The following is a 19,779-nucleotide window of genomic DNA, read 5'->3' as shown; positions in this document are numbered from 1 at the left end:
TTAAGTTAGTTAAAACTAGATAATATAACCAATAAAGCCTTTGAAACAAGCAATAAGTGAGACATGAAAATTTAGCAAAAGTAATATCAACTACACTGTAAAGAAATACCAGTGAATGGGAAACCAGAACATATCAATGGAATCATCTGCCTTATCAAAAGAAAAACCAGCAATCAAGAGAAACTGACTCAGAACTAGCAAAGATGTTAAAACTAGCAAAAAAGGATATTAAAAACACATAACTGTATAATCACATGTTCAGAAAGTTAAGCTGACGTGAGAGAGATTTTAAAAACCCATACCAAACATCTAGAGATGAAAACGACAATGTCTGAGATTAAAAAAAAAAATACACAGGATGGGATTAACAGCAGATTAGAGAATGCAGAAGAAAACACAAGTGAATACATAAGAAAAACCTGTAACTAACATCACATACTCATTGGTGAAGAACTGAAAGCTTTTCCCCACAGATCAGAACAAGATAAGGATGCATACTCTCACCACTTCTATGCTCAGAGTACTGGAAGTCCTAGCCAGAGCAATTAGGCAAGAAAAGGAAATAAAAGGCATCCATATTGGGAAGGAAGAAGTAAAATTATCTCTGTTCACAGACAACATTTCTTATATGTAGAAAATCCTAATGATTATATTCCATACACATACAAAAATATTGTTAGAACTAATAAGTGAATTCAGCAAAGTTGCAGGATATAAAATCAACATGCAAAACTCAGTTGCATTTCTATACCCTAGTAATGAACAATCCAAAAAGAAAAATTTTAAATATCATTTCATTTACAATAGCATCAAAAAGAATAAAATGCTTTTAAAATAGATGACAATGATAATAATAATAATAGTATTCAGGAATAAATTTAACCAAGGAGCTTTAATATTTATACACTGAAAACTACAAAACACTGCTGAAAGAAATTAAAGAAGACACAAATAAGTGGAAAGACATGCTGTGTTCATGAGTTGGAAGGCTTAATATTGTGAAGATGACAATACTACCCAAAGCTATCTACAGATCCAACACAATCCAATAAAAATTCTAAGAGCTTTTTTTGCAGAATGGAAAAGCTGACACTCAAATTCGTATAGAATTACAAGAGGCACTAAATAACAAAACAATATTGAAAAAAAAGAATAGTTGGAGGACTCAAACTTCAAAACTTACTACAAAACTACAATAATTAAAACAATGGTACTAGCATTAAGTACAGACATTGAAACCAATGTAATAAATAGCGAACCCAGAAATAAACCCTCACATATATAGCCAACTGAGTTTCAACAAGGAAGCCAAGACCATTCAATAGGAAAAGGCCAGTCCTTTCAACAAATGATGCTCAGAAAACTAGATATCCAGATGCAAAAGAATGAAGTTGGACCCTAACCTTACACCATATATAAAAGTTAGCCCAAAATGGATCAAAGATGTAAATGTAAAAACTAAATCTTAAAAACTCTTAGAAGGATAGGAAAAATTTTTCATGACATGGGATTTGGCAAAGATTTTTTGGATATAACACCAAGAGCACAGGCAACAGAAGAAAAATAAACTGGACTTTATCAAAATTAAAAACTTACATGCATCAAAGGGCAACGTCAAGGGAGTGGGAAAAAAACCCTCACAAAATGGGAGAAAAATATTTGCAAGCCAGTTATCTGATAAGGGATTAGTATTTGGAATATATGAAGAATGCCTATAACTTAACAACAGAAAGCCTTATTCAAAAATGGGAAAAGGATTTGAATAGACACTTCTCCAAATAATATACACAAATGGCCAACAAGCACAGGAAAAGATGCTCAACATCATTATCCAATAGGGAAATGCAAATCAAAACCACAATGAGACACTACTTCATATCCATTAAAACAGCTACAATTAAAGAAAAAAGTGAAAAATAACAAGTGTTAACAAGGACATTAAGAAATTAGGATGCTTGTGCATTGCTGGTAGGAATGTAAAATGGCACAGTCACTGTGAAAAATAGTTTGGCAGTTCCTCAAAAAACTAAAAATAGAATTACCATATAATGTAGCAATTCCACTCAGGTACATACCCAAAAGAACTGACAACAGGAACTCAAACAAATAATTGTACAACAATGTTCACAGCAGTATTATTCACAAAAGGCAAAAGGTGGAAGCAACTCAAGTGTCCATGGACAGATGAATGGATAAACAAAATGTGGTATGTACATATAATGGAACATTATTAGCCATAAAATAGAACGAAATTCCAATACATACAGCTATAAAATGGAATGAAATTCTGATATATGCTACAACATGGATGAACCTTAAACACATTCCGCTAAGTGAAATAAGCAAATTACAAAAGGACAAATACTGTGCGAGTCTCTACTAATACGAGGCATCTAGAACGGGCAAATTCCAGAGACGCAAGGCAGGACAAGCTACCAGGGACTGAGAGGGAACGTGGAGTGGGAGTTACTGCTTAATTGGCGGAGTTCCTGTTTGAGGTTATGAAAAAGTTCTGGAAATGGATGGTATTGATGGTTGCAAAACAATGTGAACATAGTTAGTGCCACTGAATCATACACTTAAAAATGGTTAAAATGGTAAATTTTATCTTATATATATTTTCACAATAAAAAATAGATAACCGGAGAATCTTATATCTATGAAAGAATTTAAATCTGTGGATAAAACCTTTCCATGAAAAAACTCCAGGCCCCAAATGAATTCTACTGAACATTTAAATAATAATCCATTACAAACAAACTCTTGCAGGAAACTGAAGAGGAATGAATACTTCCTTAGTCAGTCTATGAGTTCTATAGTACCATGATACCAAAACCAGACAAAGACACTATAATTAAAGAAAACTACGGATTACTATCCCTCATGAACATAGATGAAAATCCTAAACAAAATTTACCATAAGTCATCCAAATAGGTGAAAAGAACAGTACAGCACAACCAAGTGACGTTATTTCAGAAATGAAAGGTTGATAATAACATGGGGATAAAAAAAATCAATGTGGATTTTACTATTTTAAACCAAAAAAGAAACTTCATATGAACATCTCAACAAATGTGGAAAAGGAATTTAACGAAATCCAACATGCATTCCTAATGAAACCTCTCAGCAAACCAGAAATAGAAGGAAACTTCCTCAACCTGATAAACAGCATCTATGAAAAGATACAACTAACAGCACACTCAGTGGTAGAGACTGAATGTTTTCCCCTTAATATCAGGAACAAAAGAAGGATATCAGCTCTCACAACACTGCACTGGAGATCTTCAGCCAAGGCAATAAAACAAGAAATAAAAGGCATCCAGATTGGAAAGGAAGAATGTAGCAACCCAATGGAATCTATGGGATTAAAAAAGCACCTAGAACGAATAAGCAAGTTTAGCAAGGTTGGAGGACACTAAATAAACATTTAAAAAATCAACATTATTTCTATATAATAGTAATGAAAAGAAACAATATTTTTTAAAAATTTACTACCATTGTACATAAAAACCTATAAAATACTTAGGGCTAAATCTCACAAAAGATGTGAAAGGTATGAGGCACTCTGAGGCATTTTACCTGCACCTAAAGGTCTCAGGTGTTTTTGCTGCAGCACCTACAGCACTGTGGCCTCAGGAGACCCCAGAAGCCAGGAAATAGGGTCAGGCCTGGGCCTCTGGGGTGGGAGCACTGAGTCCAGGATGCTGGACCACCAGAGAATTCCTGTGCCCAGGGAATGTTAATCGGTGTGTTCTCTCTTGGAGATGTCCAGCTCGACCCCAAGACCCAGCTCCACCCAACTGCCTACAGGCTCCCATGCTGGAACACCTCAGACCAAACAACTGGAAAGACCGGAACACAGCCCCACCCATCAGCAGATGGCGTCTAAAGTCATACTGAGCCCACAGCCACCTCTAAATACACCCTCTTGACACGGCCCTGCCCACCAGAGGGACAAGACCCAGCTCCACCCACCAGTGGACAGGCACCAGTCCCTCCCACCAGGAAGCCTGCACAAACCCCATGACCAGCCTCACCCATCAGGGGCAGACACCAAAAGCAAGCAGAGCTACGATCCTGAAGCTTGCAGAATGGAGACCACAAACACAGAAAGTCAGACAAAATGAGGTGGCAGAGAAATATGTTTCAAAGGAACAATATAAAAACCTGAAGGACTATTAAATGAAGTGGAGATAGGCAATCTACCTGAAGAAGAATTTAGAGTAACAATAATAAAGATGATCCAAGATCACAGAAAAAGAATGGAGGCACAGACCAAGAAGATATAAGAAATGTTTAACAAAGAGCTAGAAGATTTAAGGAACAAACAGAGATAAACCATACAATAACTGAAATGAAAAATACATTAGAAGGAATCCATAGCAGAAAAAATGAGGCAGAAGAACAACAAGAGAACTGGAAGATAAAGTAGTGGAAATCACTGCTGTGGAACATAAAAAAGAAAAAAGAATGAAAAGAAATGAGGACAGTCTTAGAGACCTCTGGGACAACATTAAACCCACCAACATTTGCATTATAGGGGTGCCAGAAGGAGAAGAGAGAGAGAAAGGGCCTGAGAAAATAATTGAAGAGATTATAGCCAAAAATTTCCCTAACATGAGAAAGGAAACACTCAAGTCCAGGAAGCACAGAGAGTCCCATACAAGATAAACCCAAGGAGGAACTTGCTGAGACACATATTAATCAAACTATCAAAAATTAAACAGAAAGAAAAAATATTAAAGGCAACAAGGGAAAAGCAAGAATTAATATATAAAAGAATCCCCATAAGGTTATCAGCTGATTTTTCAGCAGAAACTCTGTAGGCCAGAAGGGAGTGGCATGATATACTTAAAGTGATGAAAGGGAAAAAACCTACAACCAAGAATACTCTACTGAGCAAGGCTCTTGTTCAGATTTGATGGAGAAATCAAAAGCTTTACAGACAACCAAAGGGTCAGAGAATTCAGCACCACAAAACCAGCTTTACAAAAAATTCTAAAGGAACTTCTCTAGGCAGAAAAGAAAAGGCCACAGCTAGAAACAAGAAAATTATGAATGGGAAAGCTCACCAGTATGGAGGTTCCTTAAAAAACTAAAAATAGAACTACCACATGATCCAGCAGTCCCACTCCTGGGCATATATCTGGAGAAAACCATAATTTGAAAAGATACATGCACCCCAAGGTTCACTTCAGCACTATTTACAATAGCCAAGACATGGAAGCAACCTAAATGTCCATCAACAGCGGAACAGATAAAGAAGATGTAGTAGATATATACAATGGAATATTACTTGGCCATAAAAAAGAACGAAATAATGCCATCTGCAGCAACATGGATGGACCTAGAGATTATCATACTGAGTGAAGTAAGTCAGACAGAGAAAAACGAATATCATATCACTCATATGTGAAATCTCATTTTTAAAAAATGATACAAATGAATTTATTTACAAAACATAAACAGACTTACAGATTTCGAAAACAAACTTATGGTTACCAATGGGGAAACATAGAGTGGGGAAGGATAAATTAGGAGCTTGGAGTTAACATATACACACTACTATATATAAAATAGATAACCAACAAGGACCTACTGTATAGCACAGGGAACTCTACTCAATATTCTGTAATAACCTACATGGGAAAAGAATTTGAAAAAGAATGAATGTAAGTATATGTATAACTGAATCATTATGCTATATACCTGAAACTAACACAACATTGTAAATCAAATATACTCCAATAAAATTTTTTTTTAAAAAGAACATTATAAGTGAAAATTTAAAAAAAAATGAGCCATACACCTAGTGTAAAATAAAAAACTATAAAACTTCTAGAGGAAAATGCGGGAGAAAATCATTGCAATCATCTGTTGAGCACAAGATATAACACTGAAATCATCATCCATAAAAGAAAAAAATTGGTAAGTTGGATTTCATCACAATAAACAACTTCTGCTTTTAGAAATAACCTGTTTAGAGAATGACAAGAGGAGCCACAGACTAAGAAAAACACATTTACAAAGCATATTTCATCTAATAATGGACTTATATGCAGAATATATAAAGAACTCAAAGCTCAACAATAAGAAAAAAACCAATTAAAAACTGAACAAGACTTGGACACTTCACACACACACACAAAATATATACATATGGATAGCAAATAAGAACTTTAAAAGATGCTCAACATCATAAGTCATTAGAGAATGCAAAGTAAATCACAATGAGATTACCAATACACACCTATTAGAATGATTACGATGTAAAAGTCTGACCATACTAAGTATAATGGATGGGGCTACAGAAGAACAGGAAAGGGGCTTCCCTGGTGGCGCAGTGGTTGAGTCTGCCTGCCGATGCAGGGGACACGGGTTCGTGCCCCGGTCTGGGAAGATCCCACATGCCGCGGAGCGGCCGGGCCCGTGAGCCATGGCCCCTGAGCCTGCGCGTCTGGAGCCTGTGCTCCGCGACGGCAGAGGCCACAACAGTGAGAGGCCTGCGTATCGCAAAAAATAAATAAATAAATATATATATATATACTGCTAGTGGGAATGTAAAATGACACAACCACTTTATAAAAAAATGGACAGACTGTTTTCCAAAGTTAAATATGCATTTACCATATGATCCAGCAATTCCATTATTGGGTAATTACTCTAGAGAAATAAAAATTAATTTTCATGTAAAATCCTGTACTTAAATGTTTTTAACACATCTATTTATTATCACCAAAAACTGGAAACAACCCAAATGTCCTACAATGGGCAGATGACTTAACCAGCTCCGAAATGGAATACAACCCACCAATAAAAAGGAACAAACTATTGACACGCAAAAACTCAGAGGCAGTTCAAAGGCATCATGCTAAGTGAAAAAACTCAGGTTGGAGGTTACACACACTATTCCATCTATATGACATTCTCAAAAACACAAAACTATAGTGATAAAGACCTAGCAGTGGCTGCCAGGGAATAGAGACGGGGAAAAAGTGTGCCTGAAAAAAGATGGCACTAGGGGAACTCTTTTGGATGTTGGAACTGTTTGGTATCCTGATTGTGGTAGCAATTACATAACCATATACATTTGTTATAACACATATTAAATTCAAAGAACTCTATACCCCCAAAGAAGTCAATTTTACTATATCATAATTAAAAAAATATTGCTATCTACTTGGAACATAATAGATCAAAAATACTTTCTGAAAGAATAAATTATCAGAGAACATGTAAAATTTCTGCTTTCCAATTTATTTTGCTGCCGAAGTAAAGATGGATTTTGTAAAACTGTTCCATGGGCTTTTAAAATAATTAGTTCTTCATTCAAAATATTTCTTGACTGTGTTATTCTATTTCCCATGACCTTATCTGTATCTTTTGGATCTATCTAATTATGAAAGAGACATAACAAATTTCCTAATATAAATGTATTTTCATCAAATTCTTCTCTTGTGTTTTAAACAGATTTGCTTTTATATATCATTTCTGTGTTTGGTGCCTACTTGTTTATGACTATTATAGCTGTTTTGTTAATTAATTTGGCTTTTCATCATTACATAATATCCTATTTGATTTTGTCCAGTGCATTAGCCCTGAATTCTACCTTAAATCATGTTATATTACCACCTCTGCTTCTATACTGGTGCATCCCTTTATTTCAACCTTTCCATATTTCTTTTAAGTACTTTTCGGCTCCAATCTGGCAATGTGAATTATTAGGAGAATTGGACCCATTTACATTTAATTAACTGATAAATCTAATTTTGCTGCTTCCCTCTTATGTTTAGCATTTCTGACATTCTGTTCAAATCCGTGTTTGATCTTTTTCATTGCTGAGTTGTAATTCTGTGCTGTAATTAAAAGAATACCAAGTCAGGAGGCTGGATTTAGTCTCAGCCCTCTTACTAAGGTCTCGATAGCCAACAGCTTATTAATTAATCTCTTTAAGTCAATTTCCCCCTTCTCATGAAAGAATATAAAAATTCCTGGTTTATCTGCTATTTAGTTATTTTGGGGGAGGGGGTAGAGGATAACAGGAGAGGGGGCATCAAGACAGATACAATAAAACCTTTAAGGATCCAAGGAGAACAAGATTAGGAGGACCTAGATCCCCAAGTCTCAGTTTACAAACAACCTAAAAAGTATTAACAATGAAATGTGCTAAGTGCTCTGCTCCCCCAGAAGACAGAGCTGAGAAGGAGTGAGCACTGGAGGCGAGGAAAGACGGTGAACAAGGTTACAAAGATCCGAGTCTGGGAAATGAAGAGACACCAGGGCTTTCCGTGGAGACTACTTAGAGGGAAAAATGGTTATGGTGCCTGATGGTCTTATGGCGGCTAGCAGTAGCAAGATAAGAACATCTGGAGGGGAAAGAGGAGTGTGGAGGAAGGTCTTGTCAGAAGTAGGCTAAATTCTGAGGCTAACCTGACTCTTGCTGATGGACATTAGGCTGGCAGAGGGGTGGGTGGCTTTACTCCAAATGGAAGTCATTATCCAATAAATAAGAAATAAAATGACCAAAAAAAGCCTGGAAATTAGGAAACACATTCCTAAATCAAAGATTTCAAATATTCAAAGAGGAAAGCAAAACTGAAAATTTAAACTATGCAGAGAGCAATGAAAAACAAACAGCCTATCACAACCTATGGGACACAGTAAAACTTGTTCTTAGAGGACATCTTTATTAAAGAATAAAGACTAAAAAGAAGGGAACTTAATACTCATCTTAAGAAACTAACAAAATAAACCAAAATAAAAGTAGGAAGGAGAAAGAGGGGAAAAATAAAGCAATTCCTCAAACAATAAAATAGATACATTCCTTAAGGAAAAGACAGACCAAAAAAATGTACAAGTTTAGAAATGAGGGAACGTGAACACAGATAATGAAGAGTTTAAACGAATACGACAGGGACTTCCCTGGTGGCCTGGTGCTCCCACTGCAGGGGGAACGGGCTCCACCCCTGCTCGGGAACCAAGAACTAAGATCCTGTGTACTGGCCAAAAAAAAAAAGATACTACATGCAACTAACTTAACAAGTGAGTTGGGATTTTCCTTCCTAGCTGCACTCCTAAGAATGTCCTAAGAAACAGAGAACATGAAGAGGTTGTAACAGTGAGGAAGAAGCTGGATCAGACTGACTCAGATGAAATATAACCTTCATAGAACAGATAATTCCAGTAGTATTTAAGCAAGTAAGGACAATTTAAAAAGACGGAAAGCTCCTTCATTGTATAAACTAATACAACTTTAATACCAAATTCTGATTTTTTAAAAATACAAAAAAGGAGAGTCCATCTTACATATAAAAATAGATGTAAAAATTCTAAATTAGTCAACAGAATCCAGAAATACATCAAACAAAATGAGTGAAGGCTTATCTAGGAAAGCAAGGACATTTCAGTATAAAAAGGTCTATCAACCATTAGTCAGTGCTGAAAAGGCATACAAAGAACATCACAACCTTTCCTAATAAAGCCTGTGAGTAGAATGGAAGAAAGAAACAATCTATATATGATCAAGACCATTTGTCATTATTCTAAAGAAAGAAATGTCAGAGCCATTTTTATTACTTTAACATGTTTAATTGAATGAAATATTATGAAATAGAATAGTTCTACTTTACTTTCTGAATTATCTCATATTCCCAAGTATTTTAACAAGTTTATGTTGTGGCATTAAACAAGATGTATAAACTACTTTGCATTTTAATTAAATTATCTTTCTGTTAAGTAAGCCCAAACTATAAGGTAACTTGTGTATGAAATCTATCTGACACCTGCCCTTAGAAGCCAAACAGTCATGGGTATTTCTAAAAACTTACCAAGGGAGTGATAAGAATCACTGATCTAAAGTCAACCAACAACAAGCAAAATTTGTCTAACTTTAGTTGAAATGTATCAACCCTCAAAAAACACTTTCACATATTGTAACAATTATAAGTCTTAAAGATTAAGAAATAGTTTGTGAGCCTGTCTTAAGTAGAGAGCCAGTTTTAAATTTTCTAATTTTTTTACTTGAAAATTTTTACTTAAAGTGCTCTTTTTGTATTCAAAGGTTACCTAAAATAGGGTAAATTAAAAAAACAAAAACAAAAAGCAAATTTTGCCTATTTGATCATACTATATAAAGTTAATGTAACTACTTTCTATATCCATGCTTAAATTTCAACCAATTGTATCTATGCAGTTGATTAAATACCTCAGGTAAAGACCTGATTAAGCACCATCTTATGGCCTGACCATAGCAAAAAGAGAAATCTAATGCTTATTATTTCCCCCCCAAATATTCCCATGTAACAAACAAAAACCTGGTCAAAATATTCTTACAATTTTGTCTGTGTGTTTATTTTTATGTCAGATACGTTACCTTGGATTATATATCATTAAATATTGGTTGTGTTTCATTATGTTTCTTCTTTTAAGACTCAAACATACTATGTAAAATCTCCTTTTCTGATTTCCATATCTATCATTTTCTCACTCTAATTTAATATTCTTATTCATTTTGGTAAATTCTACCCACTTTTCCATTCCTAGCTTCTATGTTCTTTATTGTGTTTCCCAGTTTCTACTGTCCCTTGTGATCCTTCCAATCTCACCTTCATTTCAGTGATGGTTTTATTTTCTTATCTTTTCTTTCTTTCCACTCAATCAGCTCACACTGCATTTTCTCATGTAGTCGCACTATCTCTTCCCCAACCTCTTATATCACTGTTTTGTGCTCTCACTGATAAATATTTCCATTAAGCCTTTTAAATTCATGGCAAAATGTTTGGTCATTATTTTCATCTTCTTTACAGCAATATTTTTTTCTGGTGAGGATTCTTCAACTGTCCTTTGTTTTTCCATTCCTTTCTTCCTTTTCGATTCTTGAATGGTGGTAGTGGCCTTGAGCTGGATTCTTTTTTACTAAGTCATAGTTGAAAGTGGTGAGGTTTTCCTGGACAAGCTATTTGCAGGAGGTTCATGCAGAAAGCCATAGTGGATCAGTTCTGCACTGGAAAAATTTTGTCTTGATTCAGGGTTTTACATGAGAATCAGTTAGTTTTTTATTTCTCAACATTCAGAGGAGATAGGCAACCTTGAGGTTTTTCAAAGGCATCTATCTCCTCCCCGACTGCTACAGAGACAGACAAAATGCAAAAATGGCTGGTTTGTATGACTCCTTGTTTGGCTTCACCTTCCCAACTTCTTAAAACCAAACCAGATGCAGGGCAACTCCTGCCATTAGCTTAAGAAGCCATTTCGCTTTCACAAACAAGGGATATAGGTTTTGCACCTCACAGTGGGCCTCTCAACCTCACGAAGCACCTCTTGCTGGCTCCGAGCTCTGCAGCCCTGGCATCGCCTACTTTCTCCTGCAGGCGGCCTGTCTGTCCCCACTGCTCTTGGCAGCCATTCCACCTGTTTTGTGGCTTGGTGTTTTAGCTGCCTTCTAGTATAGTGGTCTACGGGGCTGGGGTTTTAGTTTCTCCCTCTCTTTGTTATTAGTCAATTGCCAGAAAGCAAAAGATGAAAATGCCAACTCTATAGTACCATCTTCAAGCCCCAAATCCAATAATTACCTTAATAGAGTATGTTATACAAGACAGAAACTTGAGTGTCTCACTGTATTACTGAAAGATAAAGGTGTGCTTTCCTTACTATTATACTGTGAGGTAAATACTAATTTTCATATGGCCAGTAACAACTGGGCTAATTATTTTTATTTCAAAAACTCATGTATATTGGTTATAACCTAAGGCAGAAAATTATCTGATGCCAAAATGTAAAAGATACTTTTCAAGACCCAAGGCCCATAAGGGGAACAAATTATGTATATTCTCATCAGTATGCTACAATCTTGGTATTTGCTTTTAAAGCAAAGCCTTTTTAGTAATAAAGACAACGAACGATCTGTCAATCTGCAAGTCCCCAGTTACATTTGGGTTTGAAATGAAGACAGATAATTTATAGTTTATATAAGATCACTCCCTTAGGAAAATTTTAACTCTAGGCAAGTTTATTTTACTGCCAGTTATTATTCTTCTACTCCTCGCTTATCCAATAACAGGTATGTTCTGAACAAAATCAAGTTTTATTAATAACTGATTTTTTAAAGGAGCAAATGATATACCAAAACCAAATTAAATAGATTTTGAATTACTAGTGTTTTAAATGATTCCCTTTTACACACATAACAGTAAATCTGTCAATGTTAACATGTCATCCAAAAGCTAAGTAATGCCTGATATAATTTATTAAACATTTAGAGGCACTGTGAGCTCATACTGATAGAAAGAAACAAAGAATTCTCCTTTACAGAATTCTAAATAAGAAATGGAAATGGAAGGATGGAATTTGAAAAACCACCATAGTTGGAATGACAGGATGACAGTTTACAGTGGAGAGACTTGGTGTACATCATCTTAAGGAAGCAAGTCCCATCACCAGTAATGGCACAAATATACATCATGCTCTGACAAGCACTTCTGAGGAATTCCTGACCAAAATGCATAACCTGAATCTAACCAGGAGGACACACGGACAAATGCAATTGAAGGATATTCTACAATAACTGGCCTGTATGTGCTCTTCAAAAATGTCAAGGCCATGAAAGACATAGAAAGAGTGAAGAACTGTTCAGATTAAAAGAGACTAAGGAAAAATGACAACAAAATTCAATATGTGGGCTTCCCTGGTGGCACAGCGGTTGAGAGTCTGCCTGCCGGTGCAGGGACACGGGTTCGTGCCCCAGTCTGGGAAGATCCCACATGCCGTGGAGCGGCTGGGCCCATGAGCCATGGCCACTGGGCCTGCGCGTCCGGAGCCTGTGCTCCGCAACAGCAGAGGCCACAACAGTGAGAGGCCCGCGTACCGCAAAAAAAAAAAAAAAAAAAAAAAAATTCAATATGTGATGCTGGACTGGATTCTGGACCAGAAATAATTCTTTTTCTTTGGTATATAAGACATTAGTGGGACAACTGATGAAATCTGTCTGTATACAGGAGAACACTATCCATGTTCATCTAGAAAATACACATTAAAGTACTCAGAGGTTAAAGACATTGAAGACACTCTGCAATTTTCTCTCAAACAATTTGAAAAAAGCAAGAATACTGTGTATGTGTATGTAGACAGTGAATGATAAGGCATATGTGATAAATGTTAACATTTGGGGAATTTGATTAAGATATACAGGAATTCTTTGAACTATTTTTACAACTTTTCTCTAAGTATGAAATTATTTAACAATAAAAAGGAAAAAAATCAACCCAGTTAATAGAAACACAAGGATCATCTTTACTACATTCTACTCATCAGATCATGAAATTTTAGAGCTGGAAGAAAAATGTATTCTCTCACCAAAATTCCTCAACTTACAGAAGACAAGGAAGTGAATGACTTGCTCAAGATGACAACGTTCAAGGCAGAGCCAAGACTATTATCCTGCTCTGACTCAGCTCTTCCTAGTGCTGCAAGCTGTCTCTTGTTCCTTTACATTGTCACCTACTCCCTAAACATGTGACACCAGAATATTTAGCTCTATCTTCTCATATATCCTAATAAGCTGGTGTGACAAACCACTTTCAGGCAATCTAAATTTCATTTTTAAAAGGCAGTTATGTATTACTGCTTCTAACAGTCTTAAATAACTAATATCAATAAATATGCTGCCAGAATACATGCCAGATACTGTACTGAGTGCTAAAAATACAAAATTAACACACTCTACTGCTGGGTGATACTGCTAGGTCCATTATGACAGAGACCAAGTCTGCATTATTGAACATTATAGCCCACCTCTCAGGACAGTGCCTGGCATGCAATAAACATTCAAATGACTGTATGCTGCTAAATAACAGACAACCCATAGCACAGGAATGTGTATACAGATAATCGTAATATCCACAGTGTTAAAAAAGTACCATGAGACAACAGAAAAGGACGTTTTTTTGCTTGGTGAGATCTACAAAGGCTTCAGAAATTTAATGACTACCAAAGTTAAGACTTGAAAGACAAATAAGATTTTGACAGACATGGAAGCAATGGGGTGGTGAGAGGATGGGTAGGGGGAGTTAGATGAAACAGCCTGAAGCAAGAAAATATTTGGCATTTCTACTGAATTTTTAAACATAGGCTTACCTATTGTTGCTGCAAGCTCTGGATCAAAAGTATCATCTGTGAACCTCAAGAGCAGGCTAAAAGAGATGTTAAAAAGACAGATTAGTAATTTGTCTTTTCTTTCTAATCACTTGATAAATCTTCCTGATTGTTTTATTTCGTCACTAGTTAGATGCAGATAAGAATAGCTGATGTAGTCCGCTCCCAGAAATACAGCCTCAGGGCAGGTATACACAGAGGAATTAAATTATTGGAACAGCAATTAAAGAGTCCCAAAAGCAAAGTAGTTTTTACTAGAAAATATGTTCCCTATGCTCCCCTGCTCAATTCCCCACGTGTGAAAACGACTGTGTTTTTTGCTTTTTTATAACTGTATTGGTATGTCCTTCTGAGAAAATGATATTAGCAAACATGTGACACTTTAACTGACATGGACAAAAAGGGGAAAAGTAAGTCTTTTGGAATGCAACAAATTAATTTTTTAAAAAATCTAATGCATAATTCACTCTGAATTCAGGTAAAAACAGAAAGGTGTGAAGTCTAGCATTTTGAAACAAGTAGTTAAGACTATTACCCAAGTGGAAAGAGATATAATAAAAAGTGAAGGCAGAAAGGTCACATGATGGCCAGAGCCGGTAGCCTCTGGCAAATGCTGGGTGGGGTGTATGAAATCAAGGAGGCAGCATGGAGCTACCAAAAGCTTTCACCGAAAGGAATGGCAGGAACTTCTCTTTATCTTGAAAACTTAATGCCAGCAATAAAATGCAAGAAAAACAACAGAAGACAACTGCCATGATTATAGTAAGAGATCATGAAGGACTAAACCTAGGAAATGGTAAAGAAACTAGAAAGGAAGGCATGAAATGAAAAGATACCGTAAGAGTACTCCAAGGTTTTGTCTCCCAGAATTATTTTGTTTAACATAAGGCAGAAGTGTCAGTTATTAGCTCTTCAAAATAAAATCTAAGCTTTTGTTAAAGCCCTAGATATATAAAATTAATCAACTGCCCCTCACGTTATCTCCTAAGTAGGACGAGACCATTCTATTGACCTATTTGCATTAATAAAATCAAGACAAGCCCTATCTCATGTCTGAATTGCAGCAAAAAAATGTATGAATATTTCTATAGATTATAATTATTGCTGCTTAAGATTTTTTTTTGCCCACAGGGTTGCAAAACGTAATGGCCTCTTGGTAGTTCCTGAACCCAGTGTCATTAATTCTATTTGAAGGATTAACTCTCCGTTTCCTGGTTTTGCTTTTTGTTGATCATAAAACCAGCACCACAAAAGCAAAGTAAAAAGAATCATATTGTAGATTTTTCTACTTAACATTGAACACTCTTGACTATAACTCATTTTACTTACCTCCAACATGAATTAGGTGACAGCACTAATAAGAATCTTAAAACACTACTCATAAGAATTTTCTTCTCTGCCCAGCATTAAACTTCAAATCAATAAAAGTGAAGATTTCGCTGAAAATTTCAGTTACTCACAATTTAAGAATAGAAAGGTTGTGCATCTATACTCAGTCACCAAAGAAAATATTATTACAAAAACGTAGAACCTTGTTGAGTAGTAATTATAACACCATAATAACATAAATAATAACAATGGTATTGGCTATTATTTATTAAACATCGACAATGTGGCAGACACTGAGCCAGCCATTTTTCTTTGCTTGTCATTAATGGTATTTTGTCAGGAAAGACAAGGGTGTAAAGCAACGAATTTTAATACAGACTTCGAGTATAAGGCAGCAGATCTTAGCCAGGGGTAAACTATTAGCTCGAAATGTATTCTAAATTCTATGTGTACATTTTTCTAGGCAGGGAGTCTATTTCTCTATTAGATTTGACAGGAACCCACAACCCGAAAATGATTAAGAGCCACTGCTCTAAAGGATGTACGTTTAAGCCTTCATATTTTCAAAGTTAAAGGAGCAAAATACTCTCCACGCAGAGCTATAGATGGAAGGAGACCACCAATCCACTTGGAGACCAAATCTGTCATTAATCAGTGCGATTATAACTAACACGCATTTCTCAATTTACAAATGAAATTGGTCAAAAAGGATGGGATATAAGGGGCACAGGAGGGACAGCAACTTAAATAACAGAAGGTCTCTATAATCCCTCCCAGTTTCTGAAACACCTGGCTACTTCTTCACTTCCCTATGGCTAGCCACGGAATCAAAGACCATTACACATTTAACACTTGATAGGGTCTGAGAGATTTCTACCCAACCTCACTTTTTGAACAAAGAAATGAAGGCCTGGAGTGTCTGAGTGACAAAGGTCACACAAGTGGCAGCACCAGTTTCATCATTCTCATCTCCTGGCTCCTCTCACACATGCTCATTACACTCCAAGTACGGAATAAACTGGAAAAATAACCCACTAGTTTGAATTAGTTAAGATGTCCTTTGTTGTGCAATGATTTCTCAACAACACAAGTGATACATCACTTCCACTAACTCTAGATTTATAAAGAAATAGAAACCATTGGTTAGAACAACCCTGTAAGATTATATCCATGACAAGTGTTTTTGTACTTACCTTAAAAAGATAGGCTTCTAAAGTCATTTATTCTCATCTTATCCAGAAAGTGTTCAAAGTTTTTTCCATAGCATATGACATACACCAAAAATGTATATCTAGCCAGAAAAATAAGCCAACTTTCTCCTTAAATGCAATCCTTTCTTGAAAGAGGTAAAGGTGTTAAAATTTTGCAGTGAGTAGTTGATAATTCACCACTAACTATTGAGAAAAAGTCTGGAGCATATTAGATCCAAATAAATTTGTTTGAGGGGAGGGAACCAAGGGAACCAGTAAATCCACTTAACAGATTTTACTCTAGAGGAAGAACTTCAGTTATGTGAACACTGCACTGCAGTTAGCTTTCAAGTAATCACCCATCTAACACATTTAGAAAAGGTGCCAATCCACCATGTTTGGGGCTGAACCACATGAAAGGACATTCAACCATTCCTAACTTCAAAATCAGCAATTTCATATGTCTTAACCTAAATGAGGGTCACATCTCAAGAAGAAAACGGTCACAAGGCCAAGGAATTCCTATTAAGACAATGTTTATATATTACCTAGCTTTTTAACCCTCAAATACAATAGATGGTGATCATGAAAATGATTTTATTCAGCCCTTTAAGTAACACACACACACACACACACAAATCATACTTATCTTTTTAGCCCATAGTGTTTCATTAAGTTATTCCTTCTTAGGTACAAATCCCTCACTCTAACATACAGAGTACATTAAATGAGAGAAACTATGAAAATGTACTGTCATGCTTTAAAAACACATAAAGTTTCAGAATATATTTACAGAGTAAGGTTTCAAATACTCAAGTATTTTATTTATTTTTATTTTTTATTTTTTTTGCGGTACGTGGGCCTCTCACTGTCGTGGCCTCTCCCGTTGCGGAGCACAGGCTCCGGACGCGCAGGCTCAGCGGCCATGGCTCACGGGCCCAGCCGCTCCGCAGCATGTGGGATCTTCCCGGACCGGGGCACGAACCCGTGTCCCCTGCATTGACAGGCGGACTCTCAACCACTGCGCCACCAGGGAAGCCCTCAAGTATTTAAAAAAAAAAGTAAGACTTCACGAAGTAATGTGAAAGATAAGTTTATCAGGAGGTATAGCTAAAATATGAAATTGCTTGCAGCTCCTGGAATTTGTGTATTATTTGAAGATCAAAGCAGCGTAGAATACAAGGAGCTCGTAATCATACGGCGAGGATACCTTCACCTGGAGAACTTTGTTCCAGGATGTGGATGAAATCACAGCCCTCTTGCGATACGCCCCAGGCTCCACGTCTTCCCTTGTACTCAACTCTAACTACTGTCAACGTTACTTTCCCCCAAGAAAGAAGAGACACATGCTAATGTGTTCTTTTACCTCTATATGATGCGGCACAATGACAAGTAACAATCACACTTGATTTTCAAAAGCGGCCCACAGCTTAAGCTCTACCTTCTCAGGCTAAAGTGAATTATTTAAGCAATCAGAAAACTGAAGAGTTCTTTCACAGCTGACTCATTTAAAAAAAAAAGAAAAAAGAAAAAGATGGGTGCACCGTAATAGGCCAGGAATGCGACCTACGGCGTCGCGAAACTTCCCGTGCAGAACTTGACGTATTACGAGGCAGGCCGGCCGAAACCCCAGCGGTAGAGCTACACCTCTCAACTCGCGGGGTGCAGGGAGCCTGGCCCGGGGGCCCAGAGGCCTCGCCCTCGGCCGAACTCGGGCCCAAGCCCGCCCGCCGCGCCCTAGGCTCCTCTACAGCAAACCGCCGGCCGGGCGGCGGCCCCGGAACTGTTTTCCTTTGGGTGCGACAGGAGGCGAAGCGATCCAGGGAGCCGGGCCTGGCAGAGGCCGTGGACCGGGCGGCGGGGTGGCGGGGCCGCGGGGCCGCGGGGCCGCGCAGCGAGAAGGCCCGGAGGCCGCGGGCGGAGGCCGCCCCAGCTCGGGCCGCGCCCGGCCGTCGCCGTTTACCGTTCCCGCCGCGGCCCAGGGGACAGCGGCCACCAAGACGGAAAGGGCCCTGTCACCCTCGTCACGGCTCGCAGAGCCGCCTCACCTGGACTTGCCCACGCCACTCTCGCCGATGATGAGGATCTTCAGGGTGGTCAGCACGTCTTCGTCCATCCTGACCCTGCTCCGCTCGGCTCACAGCTGGCCGCCCCGCTCCGCCTCTCAGCCCTTCCCCAGGGGGAGCTGCCGCGCATGCGCCCCGCCCCGCCGGGGCCACCTTCCTTTCACACCGGGTGTTTAGGTTGCAGGAGCCCCGCACGCCCGGGTTCCGCCTGGAGGTAGCTCTGCGTCGGCGCAAACCCAAGTCCCAGGTGTCCTTCCGGGGAGGGCAACTCCTCCCTTGCGCAAGCGCAGAGGGAGAGCGCCGGGTGTGATTTCACCCGGTTCGCAGGCTCTTCCCTTTCTCCAGCCCTCATTTAACCGTCCTTCCTTGGTGCACGTACTCGGAAGAGGACTGAGTCAGGGGAGTATGGTTCTCTTTGATTTCAATAGCTGCTCAAAACAGCTGCATTGCAGTGGCAAGAGTCTTGTGCGCGAAGGCAGATTATCTTAGTTTTAGGTCCCAGCCACCGTATAACCGCTTTGCATTACCTAGACTTCTGAGCCTGTTCCCCTCAGTCGGCACAATTATACTTCTAAGAACAAGACCGGCGTCTTAGAATTATTATGAAGATTAAATGAGTTAATTTCTGATGGCACTTTGTAAACTCAAGTGCTCTATAAAAGGTGTGATCTGGTATTATTAACTTCCTGGCTGTTTGACAAATACCCTTCACACCTCACTTCATATTCAGAGAGATGTAAACCTCACATAGATCAGGTGCATACAGATCTCTGGTGGTGCAACTCAAGCCAACTGTTACTCATAAGAGCTGCTACACCACAACTGCAGGAATGTATGTACATGCTTTGTCTTCTTGGCAAGCTATAAATCTTAGTGAGGGCGCCAAACCTCATGTATAGTAACTAACAAAGTGCCTGGTACGTGGCAGACACTAAATAAACATTAGCCTCCCATCTTATCTTCTTTTACCTGCAGCTAATGCCAGATACAATAGATATTTAATTAAAGAATACATGTTAATAAAAGTTAAAATAAATTAAGGAAT

General features: G+C 37.9%; 1 protein-coding gene across 1 annotated transcript in view; it reads right to left on the bottom strand.

The window, feature by feature from the left end:
• The window catches only part of RAB18 (RAB18, member RAS oncogene family), a 33,466-nt gene extending 14,507 nt beyond the window's left edge, over positions 1-18,959 (bottom strand). Inside the window, exons 1-2 of the mRNA XM_004278648.4 lie at positions 18,717-18,959; positions 14,132-14,187 (exon numbers count right to left, since the gene is read on the bottom strand). Of these exons, the coding sequence (XP_004278696.1) occupies positions 14,132-14,187; positions 18,717-18,784 (124 nt within the window). The 5' untranslated portion in view covers positions 18,785-18,959. The remainder of the gene's footprint in view (positions 1-14,131; positions 14,188-18,716) is intronic.
• Between the last annotated feature and the right edge of the window lie 820 nt (positions 18,960-19,779).

This window comes from Orcinus orca, chromosome 2, assembly GCF_937001465.1.
Source record: "Orcinus orca chromosome 2, mOrcOrc1.1, whole genome shotgun sequence".
NCBI lineage: Eukaryota > Metazoa > Chordata > Mammalia > Artiodactyla > Delphinidae > Orcinus > Orcinus orca.
Note: the sequence above shows the minus strand (reverse complement) of the source record. Positions and strands in the feature narration are given on the sequence as shown.